The sequence below is a fragment of the Vanessa atalanta genome, chromosome 2 (genome assembly GCF_905147765.1).
Source record: "Vanessa atalanta chromosome 2, ilVanAtal1.2, whole genome shotgun sequence".
Taxonomy (NCBI): Eukaryota; Metazoa; Arthropoda; class Insecta; order Lepidoptera; family Nymphalidae; genus Vanessa; species Vanessa atalanta.
The window spans coordinates 14,336,907-14,360,346 of record NC_061872.1 but is presented as its reverse complement, the minus strand read 5'-3'; the positions used below and the strand labels follow the sequence as shown (position 1 = coordinate 14,360,346).

The following is a 23,440-nucleotide window of genomic DNA, read 5'->3' as shown; positions in this document are numbered from 1 at the left end:
CATGTACAAAGATTTACAAACAATTTAAGGGATAGATTCTTAAAACATTATTATATTTCATAAAGCAGTCAATTAGTAAACAAAACATAATAGTTAATACATTATTTTGTAGATATTAAAACTTTGTTCCATGAAATTTTCATGCATAATTAAAAAAATATAAAAAGTTACAACAGATAAACTATAATTTATAGTAAAGTAGGTAATCAATTTTAATGAAACCAAATAAGTTACTTGTCTCTGTTTCAGTCTGCTTAGCTTACATTTTAAATGACTCGTAAGAGGTCTCTTAATGTCAATTTTTCAAACATTTAGTTTGATGACAATGAGGTTTTGTATGATTTTTATACGAAAATAAAAGATCATGTATAATTATATGACATGCAATTGTTTTATTTCTTTCCTTAAACAGTAATAAAGCTTCTTTCTTAAATGGCTCTTAGCCCCTAGGTTGTATCACATTAACATCAATTACAACTAAAAACACAAATATAGTACTTTATAACTTTAACTGTAACATGAAACACAAATTTCTGCACCCTCAGACCTGAAAATGAATAATATTTTATTAAAATATAAAATTCAATATATATATGTCATGATAATTACTTGTCAGCATTCAATTGTTGTATTATAATTATGTTTCAGTGTTTTATTAAAAAAAAAATTTTAGCCGACAAGTTTGTGGATGAAATTTTCAATCATACCCAATTAGTGAACACTTAGAACAGTAGGATTGTTGGCAGATGCTGCACTGGTGCTGGCACACAACACATAAGGATATTTCACAGTAAGCACAGTTGTCTGCCTCCAGCCTATTACATGCACAATACTGCACTCCAATACTTTTCTCTGTAATCTAGAAAATAAATAACAGCATGAGTTATTTAAAAGTTCATTATTTAAATTAAAGCTAAACTTTTTTTGATTTATATATCAAAAATGTAAGGAATCTTATATGGAAGAAACTTGCACAAGTAACTATTATAAAAAAAATAATCCAAAAAACATTGGACTTAATTAGTAGTTTTAGTATTGTTTAGGTTTAACATTAAATAATTTTAAGAAAGGACAGAATTACTTTCATTAAAATTATCTATATAACAGCAAGCACTCTCAACTCAATTCCATGAACTAACAAAAGTATATTAATAAAAATAGTTGCCAAAATGAGGCAAAAATATATTTACTAAATTTTCGACCGTATAGCAATTTCTGATGTTTCGCATAACGAGTCGTGCACAAGTTACCATGTTCCCAGAATGTAATAGGCTGCCATCTTTGCCGATAAAAAGTTGTTTCATTCCATCCTTTCTCTCAACATGTGCTGTGTCACAACTCTGTATAATATCATTTTGTATATTCTTCGCTCCACGGAACAGTAGTTGTAATGTTTTTTCTGTAATTAAAACAAATTCTCATTTATGACATGGTATGAGTTTGTTTTACAGCATAGTAAGGTATTTACACAAATAATATACATATATTAATTTATGTAAAATATACAAATAATGATTTACCGTATACTTTTTGTAATCTGTCCTCGTTGTTATTAAATTGCTTAAGACCTACGTGCATTTTACGTTGTTGAATAAAGTCTTCAGTGTACGGATTGGATCTTTTGGCCATAGTTTACTTACAAAACTGAATTTCAATGAAAATTATTGTTAGAATATTTAAATCTGTAGGTAAAACTAAATTTTTTTTTGTCACGCTGTATATTTTTAGAAACCAAAGTCTTTCATATAAGATTATTATAAATATATAAACATTAGACAACAACTTTATTAATGTGTCATGTCACACCTTGACAGTTAATTCATACTGACATTTAAATCGCATCTGAATAAAAAATAAAATAAAAGCAAGTAGTTAATATGCAAATGTAAACAAAAATTATTATTAATATTACGTTTACGTGCAAATAATACATTTAAGACATCTAATGCAAACAATAACTTTTATTTGTATAACTCAAAAATTAAGAGTACGTAAATTATGTAGACGAAGAAACGAAAATTGTTCAATTAGATTTATTATAATACAATTCCTTTATTTTGAACTTATACACGTTAGTTTAAGTTGATAATAATTTAAATAGTCATTTTATAGATTAACAATCGGTATCCGAACACTTGTTACAAAATTAGCATGGCGACACTGCCAACAGGGCACCTTCGATCGATGTGTTGCTGTCAACAATTTTTTACGAAACTATACATGAAATATTTAATATAACATTTAGTTTCCAGTGTTAAAATTATAATATATCCTCAAAAGGCCAGGTAGTGTAAGTAATATATATAATGCAGTTAAAAATACATGCTTCAGAGTGAAAGTGTTTTCAATTTAATTTCATTTTGTGATAGTGACAAAGCTGTTTGGCGCAATCTAACATATGTGAGGGGTTCTTCCACGAATGTTACGTAAGCGGCGGTAGTGCAGCATGTCGTGGATGAAGCGGCAAGGCAGCGCGCCACCGCCGAGCTCCGAGCACCAGGCCTACGCTGCATCTCAGGTGAGTAGCGCGCAGGTTATATCGACTCAGACGTAAACAATGACGTGGTTCAATAACTGGCTGATTATAGGAAAATGTCATGTGATTTATAAATAATAAAATTTTAATGCAATTTACTTTTTATATGCTTACTACGTAATTCGATTTAAAAATATTTAATAATTTTATAATTATTGTAGATTGGCTTGAAAAATACTCTTAGTTATACATAATGTTTTTATTTCTAGCCATATGGGAACCAACAGGATATGTATCCAAATTATCCCGGTGCACCACCAACAGCTCAGCAACAGCAAATGTGGCAAATGCCACAACAACAACCACAGTATAATCAACAATATGGCCAAGTTTATCAGCAGCAACCATTTGTTAACAACACTAACCAGTACTTCCAACAGCCACAGCAATATAATCAACACTATCCTAATCAAAACTTTGATAATGCACAGCCTTCGTACCAGCAAAATTATTACCAAAATCAAATGCCACAACCACATCAACAACAACAGCAACAACAACAACATCAACAACAAAATTTTGCACAAAATGAAGGTAATGCTGATGGATGGGAAGATAACTGGAATTGGGGGTGGGAAGATTCTTCTAAACAACATCAAAAGCCTATGACGCAGACTGCGTCTACTCAGCCAGCTTTACAGCCTCCAGTTTATAATAATGCTAATGTAATAGAAGAGAGCTTTGCATCAACGAATAGCTGGAATTGGTCTACAGAAGAGAAAAAAGATACTGATCTGCAACAAACAATATCTCAACCCAATCAAGACGATCAAGAGAAAACTGTACACATTGATAATTCTAACCACGAGAACAATGTGGCAAACGAACCAAACATTCAAAGAAGGGCCAGTAATATTTCTGCACACAGCACACACGATGAAATAAAAACATTAAACGACAAAGAACTTGTAAAAGAGGCATTACCGAATTTAGCTTTAGGAAAGCGCTTTAATTTAGAAAATTTAACACCTCAGTGGTCTATTGAGTCACAAATGTCCCAGGATTCTAGTGATGGACCACATACACAATCGGAGGGCACATACAGGAGCGAGAACCAGTCCAGGAATTCTAGTAAAAGTAGCCCAGGACCAAACACTGACACGGCAAATTTTAACTATTCTCAGTCTAGTTTTAATGAAAATGTAATAAACAGTGAATGGTCGAACCATTACACTGAGGAGTCTAAGCTAGTCGGTAATATTCAAAGTAATAGTAGAAGAGAGAGCTGTGATGAATTAGTTAATTCTATACAGGATATGAATATAGCTAATCATGAAAATGTATCTCTAGATGCTCAACATTCTAGCCATAATGTTGAAAATATATCAGATACTAAACAGATGAAAGCACCCGTTCCATCTATATCTCCAAATCCCATGGCATCCAATCAATATATTTCACAACCATCTATGCCCCCTCCACCTCCTGTCTCTACTCAATACTTATCACACAATATATCACCATCTATATCTACTAATAATTCTGAACAAATGGCTCCGTCTCTACCTGCAGCCAATATTACACCATCATCATTATCATCATCAATTGCGCAACCTCCTAGCCAGCCACCAACTATATCAACGATGCCTTTACCCCCTACAACGAACTTTCCAACTTCTTCGAGTCAGAATCCATTCAAAAATGCTGCACCATTTTCACATAAAAATATTTCTAAAGTGCCACCTGTGAATCCTCAGCCTCAGGCATATGCACCTCCAAACTCTAACCAAATCTTAACTTCACCAGCTGCTGTTAGTAAAGTTGTTCAGCAAGACAGGCTCTCTGCTAACTTTGGAGCTAATTTGGAAACCACGCCTGATAATTCAGAGAGACCTGATCAACCACAGGTATCAAGCTACAGATCAATGCCTTTACCTTCGCAGGTACCTGATAACTTGGAAATAGCCCCACAGAATGATAGAAATGAGTATTTACAAACTGCCCATTTATCTAGTGTGGACTATGGTGAAAATACAGATTTTAGTCGTAATATCCCCCCACCAGGGCTAAGAAGAATGGGCGTGGGACAACAAGAGGTGGAATACAATCAGAATTTAAATATTTCTGGTGATGAGCCTCCTCCGGGCTTAGCGCGAATGGTGCCTGGTCAGCAGACAGAAACTCATAATTCCTACAATCAAACAGCCGATGACTACATGGACCGACAAATTGACGGGCAACCGACTGATAGTGATCGACCTTACAGGCAAGCTGATGGCCAACAAATGCCCGATACCTACTCGCAAACAGTAACTACAAGAGGAGGCGATAGAAGACCTGTGGGCTTGGATAGGATGGTGCCCGGGGAGCCAAGTAATGATGAATATCCTCAATATCAAACTCAGAATTTTGCTTCTGCAAATGAACAAAGAGTTGTCACTGGAGTTGATCGTGACTATCCAATATCACCCGACGCGGGACCAACCGACATTCGCGAGCAAAACGTGGACGGTTCCGACTATACTGAACCTCCTGCGAGGAATCCATCGAGGAGTATAATCGGAGCAAGAGAAGCTAGTAATGCCACATCTCCTGATTTCAGCCTATCTGTTGATGATCAACAAAGAGAGATCACAATGGAAGGCGAAAATTTGCAAGATTTGAGCGTCGTTTCATCGGTAGATATGTCTTTTTCGAGGGAACCGACGTACGATGGCTCCAATGCCAATACGGTGGAACCGACAAAAGATCGTAACCATGATGCTACAGACGCAACTGATTACCCAACTAACGATTCGAGAAGACAATCTCTGAATCGCGCCACCTCAGGTGAGGATTCGGAGAGAGACCGAGCTTTCAAAGGATCCCCGAGAAAAGACAGGGACAAACAAAAGTCTTCAAGAGATCGAGACAGGGACAGGGATAAAGAAAGAGGTCGATACTCTCGAGGCGAAAGAAAATACGAGCGCGAATCTGAGAGGCGATCGGGCAGAGACGAGCGGCGTCCCGACAAAGACAGGCGGGACAGGGACAGGGACAGGGACAGGGACTGGGATCGGGAAAGACGCGACAAAGACGGCAGCCCTGAAGGTAGACGACACCGACGCAGCACTCGAAGCCACCGATACGAGACCGAAGACACCGACTACTACAGCGACCGAGAGAAAAATCGGAGGTGAGTTTTCGATCGTTTTACACAAATAACTCAACACGAAGCTACTCGACTGCTCAAAAACGTAATTCGACGACTGCAGTAATTAAAACTTTCTTGAAAGATTTAAAGAAAATTTTCCAAACAGGCAATACAGAGAGGGGTCGTACACGTCGTCCCGGCCGCCGCGCGGGGACGACAAGGAGCGGCGGCGCCACCACACGCTGGAGCGCGAGCGCCACGCCGACGAGCGCGCGCGCCGCGAGCGGCCCCGCGAACACTCCGACCGCCGCTACCGCGACATCGACCCGCGCAAGTACGCCTCGCTGCGCCGCGAGCGGGACGACGGCGACCGCAGAAAAGGCGAGTGTCGCCCCCTCCTCCGCCCCCTCTCCCCAGTAGTTGTATCCGTCTCGAACGGGACAGCGAACGAGGAATACTCGTGGCTCGACGTAAATACAACTCTCGTCTTTGTGAACTTCTTCAGTAATCCAGTAGTGCTTAATTAAATTTTTCTCAGTAGTTAAATGAGCAATGTCTGTTTAAATATTACGAAATTCTTGATCTATCGCATCACGTCATGTTATTTTATTTTGCAGTCGTAACGTTCAGTGGCGATGCTAAAACTGCTAGTAGTAGAAGCAAAGGTACCTGTGGTTGTATGTGATGCTGTGTTTGAGCGCACGCGCCGGCATTCTCACCCCCGCGTGGGCTGCCCGTACCGTCTGAGTCGCTACATGCTGAGCTTGTTTTTTTGTTGTCTATATTTCATGTACGACGAAGCTACCGGCACCTGCGCGTAATAGGACTAACGAATGGCCATTATAATGTGAATTTGTAACATAAATTGCAGTAAGAATTTGTAACCTAGTTAAGAAAAATTACATTGATTTTATCTATTCACGAACACTTTATTTCTAGTTATCGTACAAGATATCAAATAAAACTGTTGATATTAAATTATAGCTTAATAATTGATAGTATGGTTTTAAAAATTCTGCACACACTCGCAGATATTACTAAAACGTCGATATATAAACTAATTCAACGATGTACTGTTAAAGTGAAATACTTATCAAAGTTACAATTTTCACAATATGAAGAGCCATCATTATGCATGCCATGCGGTTTTTTAGGAATAGCATTACAAGGGATTTTTGTCAACATAATGTACACTCTACATCTTGCGAAACGAAATCACTTTACCAAACCGGACATAGAAAAAATAACTGCTTTGTCACAATCGAAGCGATAGAGCATGCGTAAACATTTCATTGAACATAAAAACACACTTCAAACTGGTATCTGGCTCGTATTAAAACGATCTCGATCGAGAGAGATAAACATTTATCTCCAAAAAGACTGAGATATCTACATGTTGTTTTTATTTAAGCTTCTTCGCATGTTTGCTCATTTTACCTAATATATGAATACTCTTTTTCTCGCTATACTTAATTTTTTATTTGGTCTGTAATAATAAATTTCGCTTTTAATCGAAACGGCATTCCGTATCCGAAGAGAACTCCGATATTATCGTTTAATCTTTATAACGCAGCCATGCAAAGCAACGCACTGGAACAATCGGAAGATACGAATAGACGACTCAATACATTCTAGAATTCGATGTTAGTGATAGCGATGATTTCGAAGCGGCACACTTACGTGGTATCGACTGAAACAGACGAGACGTACTCGTCGGGCTCCCGCGCCGGCTCGCGCGAGGCCACGGCCACGGACGAGGAGGCCGACGAGCCGCGCCGCCGCGCGCACCGCGACGAGTGGCGCCGACATCGGCACCATCACTACTATGATGCTGACCGAGGTACTGACCGCGTCCACTTGCGGCGTGTATCATTCACGGTATGAGTTCACCGCCCGTCCCTACGACGAACGGAGCGGCGTTACCGTTTCATTGATTGAACGGTAATCCTAAAATATGTATCGGAAAAGTAGTCGAAAGTATTCTGTCCAGCAGTGTCGGGCGGCGCGCCGGGCGCGGGCGGCGCGGGCGCGTGGGGCTCGGCGCTGGAGGCGCAGCGCCGCCACTACGAGTACTACGAGCGCCTGAGCCGCACCGACCCCGCCGCCTACATGCGCCTCTACAAGCAGCTGCTGACGCCCGGCCTCTACGGCAACCTCTACGCGGACGGTGAGTTGCGGGTTGCGGGATCTTATCCGATTATATCTGCTGCTGCCTCTGCTTTACAGTAGAGAAATGTATTCCCGAAAACATGAACATGTTTTTGTCATAGGCTACGGCCAGCTCGGCTACGAGGCGCGCACGGAGGAGCGCGGCAGCGTGCACTCGGGCCGGTCCAGTGCCAACGGACTCAAGCCCGCAGACACGTATGTGACCACTCCCCGCGCCGACGGACCATTGCGTTGCAGTGGCTGGTCGTATTGCATTCGAGTGCGAGTGTGCTCGAATACAAAAAATATATATTTTTAAAACATCGTGATATGACAACTTTTTCGTCAATCTTCGATTTACATGACAGTACTTTAGCCTGTTCAACACGAGGGTGAACGAATAGTTCGCGGACTGAAAAAGATTAGTCTGTAATTTTAGCATTGACGGTGGCTCGACTTCTTTTTCTGCCTAAGATGTTTATTTAAAATCATCAACACTCGGCAGGTTGCTTTTAAAATAATCCCCTACTTTTTGACGGCTGTATTCAATATGATTCCCTAAAGTCGCCACCAAGTCTTAATGGATTTTTTTGATAAAGCGGCACGACGTTCAATTATCAAATTGTAGGAACAATTTCCTTAGCACAATTAGTTCTGTTCCTGTCCATATACGGTGTCCAATTCTTCGTCCCGCCCTCGTGTATTGTATATATTAGGTATTAATAATAATATGCTTTCATTTTCACAACACATATTATAAAAAGAATAACCAATCACTGGCCACGTCATGGGAAATAATACTGTGGATTGCAGTTTCATATTTCGTATCCCGAAAATACTTTGAGTCCGTCACGTGTGATTTATGAATAGTAAATGTTTTGATTAGTTTCAAATTGTAATTAATTTGTTTACAAGTACTGACCGGATTCAAAATATATTCGCATACTGATTATTAATGCTCTCATTATATACCACATTACCGTAACAAAATATTTCGTACGTTTAAAAATAAAAGAAAATAATGAATAAAAATACGAGGCGTTACGGTAAGGCGGGGTAATATAATAACCGCTTGGCACTCATTGCGTTCAGTACGCGAGGTGCAATGCAGTGCTCATTGCTGTAGGTACTACGGCAGCTCGCGAGCCGCGCGCGACGCCCTCTCGCTGCGCACTGACCTCTCCGACAGGTAACACCCCTCCCCCCACACAGCATCGCATGCGTGCACGTCACCCGCTCACAATTATCATTCGACATATTATTTGTTTTACTAACTCTCATCATTCGGTCATCCCGGGAACTCATTTGCACGTATCTATTTCGCTCCCAGCGTACCCACGTGTCTTACATGTTTTGTGTTATAATGATCGTATACTAGTCGTCCATACATGTCACACGTCTCGCTGGAGCTTCATCGCGTCGCGTACAAACGTAGACCGTAGTAAGCGCCAGAGAGGCGTCGGCCGTCGCTTCGCCGAACGATTCTGACGTCTGTTCCGCGACGCAGGGAGCTGACGACGGACATGTCGCTGAACCTGCACCTCGACGAGTCCACCGTGCGCTCCGAGCGGATGACGCCCTTCAAGTACTCCACGGCGCACGTCAAGGTAGGTCGGAGGGCGGCGCGACCGGCGCGGACGGCGCGCAGAAGGCACCGGACACTGACCGGCGCTCGTGTCGCAGGGCGTGCTGGGCGCGCGCGCGCTGGTGCTGCTGAGCGCGGGCTGGCCCGTGGACGGGCGCGCGCCGCCGCTGCAGCTGCTGCCGCTGGCGCGCCTGCTGCAGCGCGACCCCGCCGCCGCCGCGCTCGCCGCCTACCCGGGCCCGCTGCTCAGAGGTGACGCCTCGCTCCCCCGCCCCGCCCCCCGCCGCCGCCCCGCGGCCGCCACTAACCGACTGACCTGTCCAGGCGTCACCCACAAGAAGAGCGTGGTGGAGTACTGCGAGTCGCGGGTGCGCAGCGCGCGGCAACGCGACGGCGGCGACGTCATCGGCTACGCGCTGCTGTGGGACCTGCTGGCGCTGATGCTGCGTCAGAACGGGGTGAGCGTTGACCCTAGCCGTGTCCCCATCGGAAATATTATACAGAAGCCCACCGAATTTTCTTAAACATTAGAGTTTTTCGGTAACTTGCGTTGCCGAATTGAAATATACGAATTTCCATATTTGAAATTTCAAAATAGATATCCTTTTGAGGGATAAACCTTTAAAAACGCTGTAGCAGCTGTTTTACGACTACCCTATTTCTAACGAACAAAATAACGAATTTCCAAACAAATTTTCATCCCCTATAAAGCTTACCCTAAATTTTGAAAAATTCGTTGTTAGTGGTCACCTACGTTCCATAAGACACTCCTCTGTACAAAATTTCATTCCAACGAAAGGCTGAGCGTTGCATGTCAGTCTGTCATTTTACATTTTAGTGACGAAAACCGACTTGTTCTTTATTAAACGATGGATATATTTCACTAAGGTGTAAATTTTGATAAAATTTCAGGTGGTCGTTGGTTCGGATGTTGCCGAGTTGCTAATGAAGAACACGAAAGAGTTCGAGTACAAGATACCGTCCGACAAGAGTACAGGTACGAATTCTACTGACCCTTACGTCTTTATATTTTATGGATATTATATGAAACGTCTAAGTGCCAAGTAATCACAGAATGAGTTGACAATGTTGACCATTGAAATACATTCCCACTGTGTAATACTTATATACTATTCGACTTACGTATATCCACACCATTTTGTTTCTTTTGCAGAGAAGGGTGGCTCGCTGTCTTCGGGTTGTGTCGAGGCAGAGGGGGAGGAGGATGGGGAGTGCGACTTGCCCTCGATGCTGGGTGAGTCCGAATCGCTCCCGCCGGCGTAGCTGTTTCCCACTAATAAAATATTATGCATTCAAATAATTGTTCTTCTTTCATTTTGCTGTGATATTATTTCAGCGCGCAGTTTTAATAACAATTCTGATAATTAACGTTCGTTCGATTACAGCAGAAGAGGATGCGAAGGTCAAACCCGTCGTCGATGAAAAAGAGGCGCTCGAGCGCTACCGAGAGTATCTCATTTATGGCAACCGGCAGGAGGCCCTCGGTGAGTCGGAGATCTCGAGAGTATATATTCATTCATCATAATATATAAAGTCACCGAGCACACCAGCAGCGTAACCTAACGAACGCGTGCCCGCCAGAGTACGCCATGGACTGCGGGCTGTGGGGCCACGCGCTGCAGCTGGCGGCGCACGGCGAGCGGCGCGCGCGGGCCGCCGTCAGCGCGCGCTTCGTGGCCTCGCTGGCGCACCGCGACCCGCTGCACTCGCTGTACGCCGCGCTGGCGCTGCGCGCGCCGCCGCTGCTGGCCGTGAGTGTCCACCTCGCCCCGCCGCTCGCCCCGCCGCTCGCCTCGTGCGATACGAACGTTCAACCCGCCATGTCCCCGCAGGGCGCGGCCGACCCGCGCTGGGGCGACTGGCGCCCGCACGCCGCCATGCTGCTCGCCAACGCCAGCGCGCGTCCCGACCACGACCGCCGCACCATGACGCAGCTCGGTGAGACCCGCGGCACTGTCCCCTATCGATTACTCAGATCACTCCCGATCGGAGCTTTTACGCGTCGAATGATGCCCGTCCAGGCGACACGCTCAGTGCGCGCGGGCTGCCGTACTCCGCGCAGTTCTGCTACCTGTCCGCGGGCGAGCCGCTCTCCCCGCACCCGCTGGCGCCCCTGCGGCCCACCGCCGACCCCGCCGCGCCCGTCTCCGCCCCGCGCCTCTCGCTGCTGCTGGCCGACCCGCGCGCGACCACGCTGGCGCGCTTCGCCACCAACGAGGCGATATTCGCCACCGAGATATACGAGTACGCGCTGTCGCTCGGCTCGGCGCAGCAGGACCACGTGCTGGACGAGCTGACGGTGAGCGCCGCCTCCCGCCGCCAGCCCCCCCCCCCCCCCGACACGCGCTAACGCCGCTGCCCCGCAGGTGTACAAGCTGGTGCTGGCGACGCGGCTGGCGGACGTGGGGCAGTGCGAGCGCGCGCTGCGCTACGCCGAGCGCGCCGCGCGCGCGCTGACGCGGTCGCCGCGCCGCGCGCCCGCGCTCACGCTGGCCGTGGCGCAGCTGGCCGACCGCCTCAAGTACTACGACCCCGCGCTGCAGGACGACGCGGCCGACGACGCGGGCTCGGCGCCCGAGGACGCCAGTGCTGACGCCTCGCCGCGCCACCAGCGCTGGCTGCACGAGCTGCATGCCGTGGCGGCGCAGCTGTCGGTGCGTGTTCCGCCGCGCCCTCCCCGCCCCCCGTGCTCCTGGCGCCCCGCTAACGCTCTGTCTCGTGTCGCAGGCGGAGGCGTCGCAGCAGCACACCCCGCAGCACCGCGCCGAGCCCTACGCGGAGCCCTACGCCGACGGAACGCAGTACGCTCAGTGGGACCAGGTTGGTGCCTCGTGTGTTCGTTACCAGAGTATGTTTATACATTTAGCGAAATTAGTTGTCAACTACGATTAGTATACTACACATATAGAGTGGAGAGGACGACGTCCGAAGGATATATTGTGGTGATGTACGAAATGAATCTGTAAAAAGTAATATTATTTTGTCGTTACCGTTGTAGATAAACAGTAAATTATAATTGTAATCATTATTTTTGACCCTTTTATATTAATAAAATAATTCGATACTACAAAAGTTTAATTTATTAATTTTCAGACCCTGCACCAGACGCAGCCGATTCAAAAGTATCCTGAACCCGTGGAAGATACCCCTGACTACGCCGCCCAGTACTACCAGCAGCAAGGCCAGCTGCAGCAACATCAGCAGTTTCAGTCGCAGCCGCAACCACAGCAGCTAGTCCCGGAATCCGCGCAGGAGCAGCATCACCAACAACCGCAGCAACAGCAGCAGCAGCAGCAGCAGCAGCACTACGAGCCGCAGTACGGCTACGAGGAACAGGCGAACTCGTACGCGGACCCGTACTGGCAGCCCGACGCGCACTACGGGTACAACGAGGTGAGTCGCCGACACTCTTCATATACGTTTAATTATGCACTTAAAAGAGTTACTGGGAACATCGATATAAATATAATTTGCTTCGATGAAGCTAATTTGTGATGTTCATTTATACAAAGTTTGAAGTCAGTTTCATTGCGTTTCGTTACGGTGGAATATTTATGGTTAAATTTCGTCGACTCGACCTTTGAAATAACAGAACGAGCGTTTTGTTCCAAGATTTTCGATTTCACATCCCGGTGACACGATATTTACCGAACGAAAACGGCTTTTTCCGTTCTCTCGCGTCGAAGAATTATACGCCAAAAATAGATCCGCGATTCCGCACAAACGTCGAACCGGTGCCAGCGTCGCGCTCATAACATGTGTGTGCAAGTGTGCTAACGCGTGTTGTGGGGGCAGCCCGCGCCGCCCCCGGCCGGCCTGCGTCGGCGCCGCGCGCCCGCCGGGCCCCCCGCTGGACTCCCCGCCGGGCCCCCCGCCGTGCCGCGCCGCGCGCCGCCGGGCCCCCCGCCCCGCTCGCGCTACGGCGCCGTGATCGGCAACACGGTGGAGTCGTGGGCCCGCAGCGAGGCGTCGCGGCGCGCGCTGCGGCCGCTCGTGTTCGGCGGCACGTTCCCCATCGACGAGCCGGAGGAGGAGGCGGAGGAGGAGGGCGGGCGGCGCCTGCGCCTGCGCGAGACGGTGGAGCGCAGCGTGCGGCGCTTCGAGTCGCTGCTGGCGCGGCGCGCGCCGGGCGCCACGTTCGCCATCGACGAGCCGCTGGGCCTGCGCGAGCCGCGCCCGCCGCGCCCGCCGCGCGACGCGCACGCGCGCTACTGCGTGTCCGCGCCGCGCACGTACGACGTCGACGCGCCGCTCTAGTGCATTCACATTGACACTCGTATTCGTTATTTATTATAAATATTTATTCGTTACGCGATGTTCTATTTGTTAAGTTGTCGCTTCACCTTGCTGTCCTGTGATATGACGGATCTGATATTTTTATTTTTATTTTTATTTGAAATAAAAAATATGACACTTGACTTCTCCTCGACGAGAGCTCGAAACGATTGCCTTGCATTCGAATTATCCGTTCGTTGTTCTGATACTTAATTTAACTAACGCACGAGCTGACATGTTCTATGATATTGTGTTACTGTCGTAGAGGCACCCGCTGACTTGTATATTCCTGTAGTGTTGGCAATAAATGGTTACTAAAAATTATAGTCGTTTTATTGACCCACGGCTTAAAGATTTTTCATAGAGCCGATAACGGGCCGGCACTCCGTGGGGCGTCGGAACCACACCCGGCTCGTCGTCGGACGATCGGACGGTTCGAGGTTATCATCTCGATGAAAAATCTTTCAAAAATCGATGGTCCTGCCATGTAACGCGAGGTCGAAAAAATTTCAGCCCTAACGACCACCTCGCCAGTTCCAAGCAAAGAAAAAAACAACAAATCGAATCATTCGTTCATACGTTTTTAACTTTGCCGAGACGAGTTGCCTTCGATATTTGCTTAACATTCCCCCTGATTTACTAAAATGTTCTGCTGTGTGATCGCCTTCCTCTCATTTTTAAAAACAAGTCAAACGATACTTTGAATTCGGTCCATTAACACCGTGTCGTATGTCGGCTACGCAGAGCGCGGAGAGCTCGCGGCCCACCATCACCATGCCGGGGGCCACGCGCGCGCCGCGGGAGGACGAGCGCGCCGAGTCCGCAGACGTGAGTACCCCTCCGCGTATGAGTACTGCACGCCCCGCAGGCGCCCCGCCCGCGGGTCGACGCGCTCGCTTAAGATATAATACTGCCGAGGCCCTTCCGACCTGAACCGGACGAAACGGAGCGAGTTCAGCATCAATAATCATCCCCCGTCGACGTTATAAACAACGTTACTAAACATTATACATTTCGTACGTGCCGTCGGTCGCACCTGTACATTAATAATATATGAGATATAATTATCTTGTAAAAAGATTTTTATGAAGCGTCATCATTCGTTCGTCGTATGTATTGCTTTATAGCTTTACGTTGTTCTACATACTGTCACTAAAATCGCAGCAAGTCGATCGGGACTCCGACAGTCCGCAGTCCAACGGCAAGGAGGGCAGGAGCGAGGGCGGCGCTAAGGGCGAGCGGCGCGGTGCGGGAGGGGGCGCCGGCGGCGGCGGAGGGGGCGGCGGCTGGCTTGGTGGCATCCTCACCAAGCTTTCGCTGCGGGCCCCCAACCAGATGATCCTGCCCGACGACACCAACCCCACCGTGAGTCAGCCCACACTCTCCTCGTTAAACATGCCCACTCTAATGTGATGTACCCCTCGAGACTCATACTATAGCACTCGTATTTTATTGAAATATATTTATAATATATAGTGAATCATATATTCGGTAAATTAGAAGGTAATTATTAAAAAAATATAATTTTATAGAATGTATTAATATCGATCTAACGTGTACTTATAACTATAATAGTATATGTAATTGAATTTAATATGTTTGTATAGCTCGATACGACCTTATAAACTAACACCTATGTACTTTATACTCGTATATGTACACTGTTTTATATGTACAAATTTATGTAATAGTTTATGCGGTACACGCTCGCTGTATTGTGATAGATTGTAAACGTAATAAAGATTGTCCCCGATTTTTGTCTTTTATTATTTCTAGCACTTCTCACTAAACTTTAACGAAAACGAGAGGTAAGTCCTCGACGTGTGTGCGATCGATTACAAATATCAAATATTTAACCATGGGATATGAGTCATCGGCGAGTCGTGTTTGGACGCGCATGGCTGAGTGTGTGTGTGCTTGTGCCGCAGATCGTGTGGGACGAGCAACACAAGCGCTGGCGGGACATGGACGCCGCCGACGCGGACGCGCCTGCCCCCCCGCCACCGCCCCCCACGGGACTGTGAGGAACATATTCTATTATTAATTATTCATAAATAAAGTTGTTATCTGACCTTATGGCTTAAGATGGGACCTCAACAACTATTTCATTCGGCAGCGATTGGTATGTAGTGTTAGAAAAAATAATAGAAGTCTGAAAATATTCATAATGTAGCTCGTTTAAATTTTTAGCATAGGGCGTGTTAAAAATAGAATAAAACCGTGAATGTCGCAATAACTACATAAATACATCGTACTTCCAGAAGCACGTCGACTCCGCTGCAGTCCCCGGCGGCGCTCGGGGCGCCCCCGGCCATGCCCGTATCCAACATCTTTAAAATGCAGAGAGGACGACGTGAGTGCACTCACAGCACATACAGTACTCCAACAACTAATAATCTCGCAATAACACACCGCACCCTTGCTCGGCCGCAGACATAAAGAAGTCGTACGTGGACGTGCTGAACCCGGGCGGCGCGCGCGTGGCCGCCGCCGCGCCGCCCGCGCCCCCCGCGCCCGCCGCGCCCGCCGGCCCGGCGCCCGCCGAGTACTTCGTGCCCGCGCCGCCCGCGCCGCAGGTCGCTACTCGCCCATACTCAGATTCACAATTAATGTAGATTCAGCCCCCAACTTTTATCCTGTTGATATATTTTACTAAAACGAGTTGTCCCGTCCCTCTGCAGCCATAGATTACTATTTCCTCTCCGGTAATCTTCCATGACCGTTCCTATGTAATGTTCAGCGAATGCTCGAGCCGGTGCAAGTAAATATTCCGTCCTCTCCCGAAGACTCCCCCCTTCCCACTCCGACGCCGCCGCCGACGGAGGTACGAGGGATCTTCCATTCGATTTTATTAAAATATTCGACATTGCGTCGACCTTCACATATTACTATATAACCTCATAAATATTAATTAAAAATATATAATTTGGAAAAATTTAATGAAAATACATGTAATTTCATGCACCCAGGAATCCGATAAAGTACCGAACGGTCACTAGCAGCAGGTACAAGTACATAAATGTCTCACTTATAACATATATTAAACGGTTCTGTGGCTCATCTGGCGAAGCGAATTCGCGCGAAAGCGAATGCAAACGAACAACACCTGATCAAAAAGGTCATTGACACTAAAAATTGTCATGTTCGTACAATGCCTTTGCAAGTAAGCGAAAACGCTACGCCACTGTATGGCGTATTACTTTATTACTCGTAGTCTACATTTTTTTTAATTCTATACATATATAATAAATATAATAATTTATTAATCACCGATTTTTTTCTTTTAAATAGGGCGGCATCTACGACCCGGCTCTGATCACGGCCAACAACGACGATTTCCGAAGTGGGATTTAAATTTGCTATAGAAATATCAATGGATTCAAATTTATAACTCGATAATATATTCCTTTTAAATAATATGAAAAGACAGGGTTGTTATAGTAATTAGTTTAAGGGTACACCGACACACCAACGCGATCGGACGATACGGAAGCGACATCGGAAACTAAATCATAAAGCGACGGCCGCACCGTAATCGTGCGATCGTGAAAGCTGCATTTCCCTTCGTCAGTTCGGTCGCGGAGATGTGTTCAAAACTTTAGAACGTGTTATTTTTATGTTAATATAACATATTACATTCCTCTATAGATTTACAAAATCTTTATTTTTACAACATAATCTTTATTAAAAATATTCTGTATGTAACAACCCTGAATTGCACTCTTGCAACTTGCAAACACAAGTTTTGGAATCGACCGCGACCGGCGAGGTAATGTTATTAGAATGTCTCGTGATTTATCGCGCTCCTCTGATAGTACTTAGTTTGCCACTTAATGATTTTATTCAAATTTTCTTGTCAAGCTGTTTTGTGTGTCCCATTTTCAAGTAAAGTTTTACAATTTGTTATTTTTGTTAAAGTTACGGTCATACTAGCCTTAGAAACGACGATTAACTAGTGTCATGACTAGATGAGGTATATAAAATATTTGTTAATCTGCTCCCACACAGACGATTAATTCTACAAGGCAATAAATTATTAGGAAAAGTATACTATTATAAAAAACAATGTAATGATTCTCAATGTGTGTGTTTTGTACATCAAAATAAGATAATTTATAATCGAGTGAGAATACATTTAAAAAAAAATTATCTGCGTAATAAAAGTTTTTATCGAAAAGGTTAACAAATAGTGTTGACGCTTGGCGTTCTTACGATTATCCGGATTGTTTCCTTTCGTAGATGTATTAGCGACCTTACACACCTGCGCTACTAAGCAAAGCGGAAGGGCAGTACCTATTTTGTCTATATTTGCTTCATTGTAGTCGTAACTCTACGGACCGCTCCGCTTCGTATCGCTGGTTTGTTCGAAGTAGGACAACTATACATTAGTTAATTAGTTCTCATTTCGACTCCGAGTTAGATATATTTTACTTTGTGTAAATTAATGCTATCTTTGTCAATGTTTTATTTGATTTAAATGTTTTCCCCTGTTCTGGACGTTCAGTTTTACTATTTAAAATCAAGAAGTAAGATTTAAACTAAAGTGTCGATAACAATCATAGTTAATTATAAAATCCCACGCTTTATCTGTTTTACAAAAAAAAAGTTATATCATATTTACTTTTGGCAAGAAAAACTGGTTATACCGGGAGTCGTCTAATGGTAACACTATTTTAGAATAGATTAAATGAATTTTTATTATTATATAAATTGAAAATGAAATTGGTATTATATTTATGTTAATTCTTTACATTTTATCTCTTAGGATCATAGTTTCCTTCAATTATTTTCTCTTAAATTATGGTGCAATAGAATCGGTCTTCATTTTTTCATCTCAATTATAGACAATAAACGTTAGAAATCTTCTAGAATATTCTTTCTTTAGACATTTTCATTTTAATGTTCTATGTAAAAATAAGATTTAAAGGTTATGTACAGATAATGTTGTTTTATATATCGAGAATGATAGAGGGCGAGGCAGGTTGTATAGAGGTAGGGGGTAGGGGGAGGTCGTAGCGACGGACTGGCGCTACTATGTTCGTGTATTTGTATAAAGGTGTAATGATGACGAATGTCTGTATATTTGACGCTCGCGGCAAGCAACGTGTATTCCGTAATGTATTATAATAATTCATCTTATTGAAATTATTTAAATAAATTGTTTACGTTAATGCTTATATTGACTTTTATTCTATCCACCTTCGTAATATATAAATCATCGCACGTGCCTACTGTCATGATTTTTTAAATATACTTATATAGTTTTAATAGAAATAACATTTATTAGTATGATTATTGATTCGGTTATCGACACCGTGTTGTGTCCCGTCACTTCCGTCTCGTGGCGAGGTGAGGCGAGCTGGTACTGCCTGGCACGGGGAGATGCGGTGCAGATTGAGCCGGGGAAGACGAAGTGCGGATATTTGCTGTTAAAGTGATAAGTAATATATGTATCGAGAGGTTTATTAATATAGTGGAATTTAACGTAATGTGAGTTGTTTTATTTCACTACATTCCACTTTCTCGTCCGTTCACGTTCATGCGTTGAGCAAATTAAGGGAAAAAGTTATTATTTGAATATATTAACATAAAATTTGCATTTTTTTTTAGTTGCAACATGACGAATATACAAACAAATTGTAATTTATTTTTTTAGAAATACGTAATTTTGTTTAAAAATATATATTGAAGTCTATCCTTAAGGAACGGTCACATGTCAAATATTGAAACTATCTTGGTCGTCTTCATTATCCGTGGCGGTCAGAAATTGCAAAACCGACACAGCAATAGTGCCAACCACGAACAGCCCCATCAGCAACGAGCACACGAGCAGACCTTTGGTCATAGCCATTATTAAAAACAAAGGTTAATAAAGAAAACGAAGTGACTTCAAAAATGACATGCGTCAATTTTATTCTTTTTTAACACATACAAACAATAGGCGCCGAACGAGACGTTCCGTCCACGAGAACATAGCAACGCACAGAGTCGGTATCGAGTCGGTACCGGTGCATAAAATCAATCAGAATGTATAACGGAGTCGAGCCAGCCCCGGAGGAGCGCCAAGTTGACGTAGAGCGCCGGCTCGCAGGCGGAGCCGCACTGCGGGTTGTCGCTCATGACGCCCAGCAGCACGCGGCGGCGCAGCAGCGGCGCGCCCGCGCAGTAGTGGCACGGCCGCGCGCGCGCCCGCAGCGCGCCGGCGCACAGCGGGCCCGCCCCGCACGCCGAGCGCCGCTCTCCCCGCGCGCCCCACAGGTGCCGCAGCGCCCACGCCTCACCGCGCGCGCACTGCTGCGCCGGCAGCCGGTACACCCGCACCGAGCGCACGCGTCGAGACCGAGGATCTATGTCTAAATTTCTGGAAAGAGTATATTCATGCTAATTAGTCACGTGTTAACAATGAACTCGTAGACTATCCGAATCTAGGGTGAAAATGGCAGGTTCAAATAAATGTTTATTTTCTTAATGTAATGAATTAATGCTTCATTTAAATATATCGAACAATATTACTATAATTACCTATATTTTCCATAACCCAGAATGGATAGGGTCTCACCGATTGTAACTGAAAAATAGTCCACCATAGTTGGTAGTATTACGATTTGATCAATCTCCTTTGCAATATTTTCTTCAGATTTTAAAGCAGCGAGATCATATGTTGCGTTCACACCTTGATATTGTGGATGTATCAGTATGTCAGACACTATATAAATATTTTCTTCATCTTTTTCATTGAAACCTCTTACTATAACAAAAGAGTCTAAGGAATCCACCTCCTCTATGGCTTCTATGCAACTTGCAGCAGTTAAAGTCCAACTTTGAGCAATAACTGTTAATATGCATCCAAATGTAATATCTCGTGGAGGCTTAATCTTTACAAGTGCTAAAAGGTAACCTTTCTTCACTTCATCTACATATTCTCCATCATATGACTTCTCTGTATTGTCTTCAGTGGAAAAGTCTGAGGGGGCCCATGATTGTTGCGATGGTTTCAGATCACTGCTACCAGATTTTGGAGTTTTATCAGGCTTATTGATTATCAAATCACTATCATAGTAATGTGTAACAGCAGTTGTTTTTATGGATGGCGTCCAAGTACATTCTATATCCTTTGGCAATGTTTGAGTTTGACTTGTGACATGTTGAGTTTGACTTGTGAGATGTTTCGTGGATGTGAATATATATGAATATGTTGGTTCTTCAGGTATGGTAACACTTATACCTATTTTACTCTCTTCCTTTACTTTACTCACCTCTTTATTTTTAAAACAAGCAACAAAGTGAAGAATGGTAAATGTGAAACTCAGGATAAACACTACAAGAAGTACAAGTTGTAGTGCTGACAAATAAGTCTCAGTTCTTGTGAATGATTTGCACCATCCTTTAAACTCCTTATAACAATCATTAGTCATTATTTAAAAATATTACATTATTAATTTTCTTCATTATATTGTAGCAATAAGACATGACCACATAGATTTCATTTTACAGTTTGTTAAGGGTGTACACATTTTATTTTTGGAAACATGTATATTTTAATTATATATTATTCTAAATTTCACCACTTCACATTTAAATCATTTTTGATTGATTAATATGGGTTTTCTAAATGGTCTGTCTCTGCAGCCAAACCTTAACTGGCCAGATTCTTTTCGTCCTCCAAAGCCCCCACCAAGCCTCCTCGGTCGCCAACCTTTTAGTCTTCTCTCGGCCTCTCTCTCAACTATAATCTCACTGCCATCTATATATTCTTTATGCATCTCGCGTAACACTCGATCCAAGGTTGATATACTTTCATACTCTACAAAAGCATATTGTTTAGATTTACCAGTAACTATGTCTCTAACCAAGCGACAATTAATTACTTTTCCGAATTTTGAGAACTCTGTTAAAACTGTGTCCTGAAAATAAAGCCTTTACTGTATTGTCCAATAATAGAACTCATTAAAAAATTGAGTCGCGTAACTTACTTGTGTTGTTCTTGGGTTAAGACGTGCAATAAAAATAGTATGATCAGGGTCTCCCTTGACTTGTTTATTAGGGACATACTCTGATTGTAAAGCTCTTAAAATAGCACGATCGTGTGGTTCAGTATCTGTACCTAAAATTGCGAAGCAAGATTTTATGCGAAAAAAAAAAAACATTTTAATATTTTACATTAAACTAAGGATTAGCAATAGTAGTTTTGAAATAATTTAAGAAAGGAATGCATATTACTCGAGTCAGACACATTTATTGTTTTAAAATTGCTTCTACATTTATAATAAAAGTTATATAAAGACTATAAATAGACAAAAAAAAATACAAATTGTATACAAACCATCTATAGATCCAATTTTTATGGGATCGTAAGTAGTTGTCACATATTTATGAAAGTCACATTCTTCACGAATCATTTGAATTTCTCTTAATGGTATTAATTAAAAAAAATAATAATAAACGTTTAAGTTTATACTGTTGATGTTTCAGGCTCAACCCGACGCCGGTGTTTCAGTCTATTTTCTGTTTGTCAATAACTCAATAATTTCTGTAGACTAACTCAGTGCAGAGCTGTCAAACGGTGCAGTGCCGATTACAGAGTGCTGTACACATAATACGTAACTTCTTTGATAAAATTCAAAGATTTAACTAAATTTCAAAATTAACTCATATAAAAGCTATCTTGTTATTATTTAATATTTAGCAAATAACGTTGGTATTATATGAATAATGGGCAGATATGAAAACATTTAAATCCACGTACCGATTTTCTTTTTTATTTATTCTATATCGATTAATGTGAGAAATCGTCATGGCAATTGTTAACGCTAACACTTATCATATTCTTTTTCAAAAACATTGTATATTTATCATAATAGGTTTTTTGAACTGAACACAGTCTGAACTTATAGCTTGCTGAAAATATTTCTAAAAATTCCTGACGGAATAAAAATATTTAAAAGCAATTTTAATTTCGAGACAAAGCTTAGAATATTTTCTTTATTTTAATAATATTTTTTCGGATTTGTATCCTTATAAAAAATTACCATAAAATTGTATAGAATGTTTAATTTTTCCTAATGCTTCAAAATTAAAATATTTACATACTATATTATTTATAATATAATATACTATAATATTTAAATCCTAAATTCGAGTCTTAAGTCATTTCAGGTTTTTGGTCAGGAAATTATTAGAAGAACCTCAGAGTTATGATAGTTTCAAGCTGAATGCTTTCCAGTTATAAATTCGCTGTACACTAATTTCTTTGAAAGGGGCCCTGGGTTAACACTACTTAGAGGCCCAATTAAGACATATCTGAACGTAGACTTGAATTAAATTAATGGAATGGGTTTGATTAATTGCAGGACTCGCAGAGCTGCAAACCATATGATATGCTTAATTTAATAAAGTTATGGATTCTTTCTCATTATTGTCTATTTTTGACTTTGACTTGACTTAGTTGGGGCCCCCTTGAATCCACGGGGCCTTGGGCCGAAGCCCAAAAAGTCATATGATAGATCCGGCCCTGATGCCTTTTTCCTTCAGATAAACTATAAACACCAAATATTGTGTCAAACAAGATATTTATGTCTTAACTTTACCAGTATGTTGAGATATATTTAACTATAAATAATAATAATATTAGGCATTTGCAACTCAATTCGTAACATCAGGATTAAAGTTGAGCTCATAATTATAATTTTGTTTTAAATGCGAATATACTTTTTTTTTAATATTAAACAGTAGAGATAATACCAATTTATTTATAAAAAAATATAATTTTTCATTAAAGAAATAGTATATAAATTAATTTTGA

General features: G+C 42.9%; 4 protein-coding genes across 12 annotated transcripts; 1 reads left to right on the top strand and 3 right to left on the bottom strand.

The window, feature by feature from the left end:
- Window positions 1-369: 369 nt before the first annotated feature.
- On the bottom strand, window positions 370-1,800 carry LOC125070202 (apoptosis regulatory protein Siva-like). The gene is made up of 4 exons (XM_047679960.1): window positions 1,521-1,800; window positions 1,251-1,399; window positions 708-859; window positions 370-547 (listed from the first exon to the last, which is right to left on the bottom strand). Exons 1-4 carry the CDS (start codon window positions 1,627-1,629, stop codon window positions 508-510), a joined length of 450 nt encoding a protein of 149 aa, XP_047535916.1. The 5' UTR covers window positions 1,630-1,800; the 3' UTR covers window positions 370-507.
- Window positions 1,801-2,150: 350 nt separating this feature from the next.
- Window positions 2,151-18,810, top strand: LOC125073063 (protein transport protein Sec16A). Of its 9 annotated transcripts, none has more exons than XR_007120026.1 (26): window positions 2,270-2,290; window positions 2,370-2,518; window positions 2,746-5,651; window positions 5,776-5,990; window positions 6,227-6,274; window positions 7,309-7,449; window positions 7,600-7,776; window positions 7,880-7,973; window positions 8,884-8,946; window positions 9,265-9,364; window positions 9,441-9,594; window positions 9,667-9,800; window positions 10,255-10,339; window positions 10,517-10,597; window positions 10,749-10,847; window positions 10,945-11,301; window positions 11,385-11,662; window positions 11,730-12,017; window positions 12,091-12,183; window positions 12,457-12,756; window positions 14,383-14,466; window positions 14,803-15,003; window positions 15,567-15,658; window positions 15,900-15,991; window positions 16,072-16,462; window positions 16,930-18,810. XR_007120026.1 is itself a non-coding variant. In XM_047683811.1 (26 exons), the coding sequence occupies exons 2-26, from the start codon at window positions 2,447-2,449 to the stop codon at window positions 16,251-16,253; spliced, it is 6,255 nt and encodes a 2,084-aa protein (XP_047539767.1). In that variant the 5' UTR covers window positions 2,270-2,290; window positions 2,370-2,446; the 3' UTR covers window positions 16,254-16,878. The 9 variants fall into 9 exon arrangements, 8 of the variants coding, with proteins under 8 accessions (XP_047539715.1, XP_047539767.1, XP_047539743.1 ...); XM_047683811.1 differs by lacking the exon at window positions 16,930-18,810 and having other exon boundaries at window positions 10,945-11,114; window positions 11,196-11,301; window positions 16,072-16,878; XM_047683759.1 differs by lacking the exon at window positions 16,930-18,810 and having other exon boundaries at window positions 2,151-2,285; window positions 16,072-16,879.
- A 716-nt stretch (window positions 18,811-19,526) lies between these two features.
- LOC125070349 (serine protease 27-like) lies at window positions 19,527-21,193 on the bottom strand. The gene is made up of 2 exons (XM_047680182.1): window positions 20,161-21,193; window positions 19,527-19,999 (listed from the first exon to the last, which is right to left on the bottom strand). Exons 1-2 carry the CDS (start codon window positions 21,051-21,053, stop codon window positions 19,657-19,659), a joined length of 1,236 nt encoding a protein of 411 aa, XP_047536138.1. The 5' UTR covers window positions 21,054-21,193; the 3' UTR covers window positions 19,527-19,656.
- Window positions 21,138-22,468, bottom strand: LOC125070356 (U11/U12 small nuclear ribonucleoprotein 35 kDa protein-like). Its single transcript, XM_047680194.1, has 3 exons — window positions 21,962-22,468; window positions 21,612-21,742; window positions 21,138-21,542 (listed from the first exon to the last, which is right to left on the bottom strand). Exons 1-3 carry the CDS (start codon window positions 22,035-22,037, stop codon window positions 21,219-21,221), a joined length of 531 nt encoding a protein of 176 aa, XP_047536150.1. The 5' UTR covers window positions 22,038-22,468; the 3' UTR covers window positions 21,138-21,218.
- Window positions 22,469-23,440: the final 972 nt, after the last annotated feature.